This window comes from Solanum tuberosum, unplaced genomic scaffold, assembly GCF_000226075.1.
Source record: "Solanum tuberosum cultivar DM 1-3 516 R44 unplaced genomic scaffold, SolTub_3.0 scf00092, whole genome shotgun sequence".
Taxonomy (NCBI): domain Eukaryota; kingdom Viridiplantae; phylum Streptophyta; class Magnoliopsida; order Solanales; family Solanaceae; genus Solanum; species Solanum tuberosum.
Genome location: NW_006239019.1, coordinates 860,362 through 862,681, shown reverse-complemented (window position 1 = coordinate 862,681; position 2,320 = coordinate 860,362). Strand labels below are relative to the sequence as shown.

General features: G+C 33.7%; 1 protein-coding gene across 1 annotated transcript; it reads left to right on the top strand.

The window, feature by feature from the left end:
* The first annotated feature begins 624 nt into the window (after nt 1-624).
* WIN1 (wound-induced protein WIN1-like) lies at nt 625-1,459 on the top strand. Its single transcript, NM_001425353.1, has 2 exons — nt 625-1,085; nt 1,168-1,459. Exons 1-2 carry the CDS (start codon nt 657-659, stop codon nt 1,339-1,341), a joined length of 603 nt encoding a protein of 200 aa, NP_001412282.1. The 5' UTR covers nt 625-656; the 3' UTR covers nt 1,342-1,459.
* Nucleotides 1,460-2,320: the final 861 nt, after the last annotated feature.

Genomic DNA, 2,320 nt, shown 5'->3' with positions numbered 1-2,320 from the left:
AAATCTCATTATTTGGGATCTTTTGAAAATTAAAATTTTACCCCAAACTTTTATCTTTTACAAAAACATCCTCTATAGTAGTTGTTTGTGTCGTATTACATAATTTTTCACGTGAACACCAAAGTAGTGATGAAATATTTAGTGAATATTAAATGATGATATGGTTGTTGATGAAAATGATGAACAATAGGCTAATGGTAACAAAGTCATGTGCTTTGTCTACTTAACGATTTATGGAATGATGCTTGTTGCACTCACTCCAAACTACCACATTGCTCTAGTGTCATGAGCACTATTTGTTATTGTTGCAACGAAGATTCAATTGACTTGTAATACAAACTTATGGTTAGTTTTGATAGTTTTTAAAACTTATGGGTATAAATCACATTTTTCTAAAAAAGTGAAATATATTTCCCAAATACTATGGCCAAACACATAGTGAAATTTCACCCAAATTTTCACCCAAATAATATTTGCCAAGAATATTTAGAAATCTATGGCCAAACGCTAGCTTAATATCCCAAATTTCCAACTCAAGTTGTCAAACTAATTAATTCAGTCTAAGTAGCTATTAGCTATCACTTTTGAAAAAAGGTTCTATAAAAACCCGCAAGTAATAAGATCAAATTATACTACTAATTAACTCTTTCGAGAAAATGGTGAAGCTAATTAGTAATAGTACTATTTTGTTATCTTTGTTCCTCTTCAGCATCGCCGCAATTGCCAACGCACAGCAATGCGGTAGACAAAAGGGCGGTGCCTTATGCAGCGGCAACTTGTGTTGCAGCCAATTCGGGTGGTGTGGGTCAACACCCGAATTTTGTTCACCTAGCCAAGGTTGCCAGAGCCGCTGCACTGGTACTGGTGGATCAACCCCAACTCCATCTGGTAGCGCCCAAAACGTTCGTGCAACGTATCATATATACAACCCGCAGAATGTTGGGTGGGACCTGAATGCTGTTAGTGCTTACTGCTCAACTTGGGATGCTAATAAGCCTTTATCCTGGCGGAAGAAATATGGTTGGACTGCTTTCTGTGGTCCAGTCGGACCTCGTGGTCGAGACTCCTGTGGCAAGTGCTTAAGGGTACGTACGATCTATTTATATAACAATATTTCATTATAATAACCAAGTTTTCGTTCAAACTGACTTTTATATATATGTGCAGGTGACAAATACACGTACAGGAGCTCAAACGACAGTAAGAATCGTGGATCAATGTAGTAACGGAGGACTAGACTTGGACGTTAACGTTTTTCGACAAATCGACACAGACGGAAATGGAAATCATCAAGGCCATCTTATTGTGAACTACCAGTTTGTTGATTGTGGTGATAATTAATCTTATAGTTGACACAGAATTATAAGATTCATGTTTGACTACCCAAATAAATGTTAAAAGTATGAAATGAAAATAATAATAATAATAATAAAGTTATTTCTTTCTGCATTTTAGAAAAGTGAATTGATACAAGTCACGTCCAACAAATTAAAGTCCCTCGTTTGTTTTATTTAATTAATGCAATGATATTAATCGAACACAAAACTAAGATTTAATATGCCGTATATATAATAATTAAAGAATATATATATAAATGTAAAATAGTTTCTAATATTTTGAAAAATGTCCAGAATTAGACATTATGCTCATATAAAATGAAAAGGAAACAATAAATTTCTGGGAAGAGGAGGGAAAGCAAGACTTAGATGATTCGGATAGGGGCGGAGGCAACATATACTTAGGGGGTTCGAAACCCCTCGGCGGAAAATATTACTACTATTTATATATGGTTAAAATTATTTTTTAGGTATGTATAATAGATGTCGAATCCCCTTCCCCTAATTCGTGTGTTTACTTCTCAAATTTTGAACCCCCTTATTAAAAATTCTGGCTCCGCCACTGGATTTAGATATGTAAAGAGGAGGTGTAAAGATGCGTTAGTGAGAGGTTGGTTGTAGACTTATAGTAGAAGTTAGGAAAAGTAAAGGTAGACCGAAATAGAGTATGTGTGTGTTGGGGTTAGATATGATATTATTAACCAATGTTAATGCTCCAAATATTTTATGGTACACTTAATTAAATTATAAGTTGTTTATCTAAATATATATAAATTTATTTGCATTGAATACTTTCTTCTTAATTAATGTAACACTCATATATAAAAATTTCAAACTTCGTGCATCATAGAGACAAACAAATAGGATAAGATGCAAATTTATGAGTAGTAATATTAAATTTCATAATTTGTGTGGAGGTATAAGCATAATTCCAAAAACTGGTCTGCTAGCCTCATTTATTCAGCTATACCTCTATTATCAAC

Bases quoted from the DNA above. Each gene is read 5' to 3' on its own strand.
- WIN1 (NM_001425353.1), top strand. From the start codon at position 657: ATGGTGAAGCTAATTAGTAATAGTACTATTTTGTTATCTTTGTTCCTC. The intron at 1,086-1,167 runs GTACGTACGATC...ATATATGTGCAG, and splicing joins CCTGTGGCAAGTGCTTAAGG to GTGACAAATACACGTACAGG.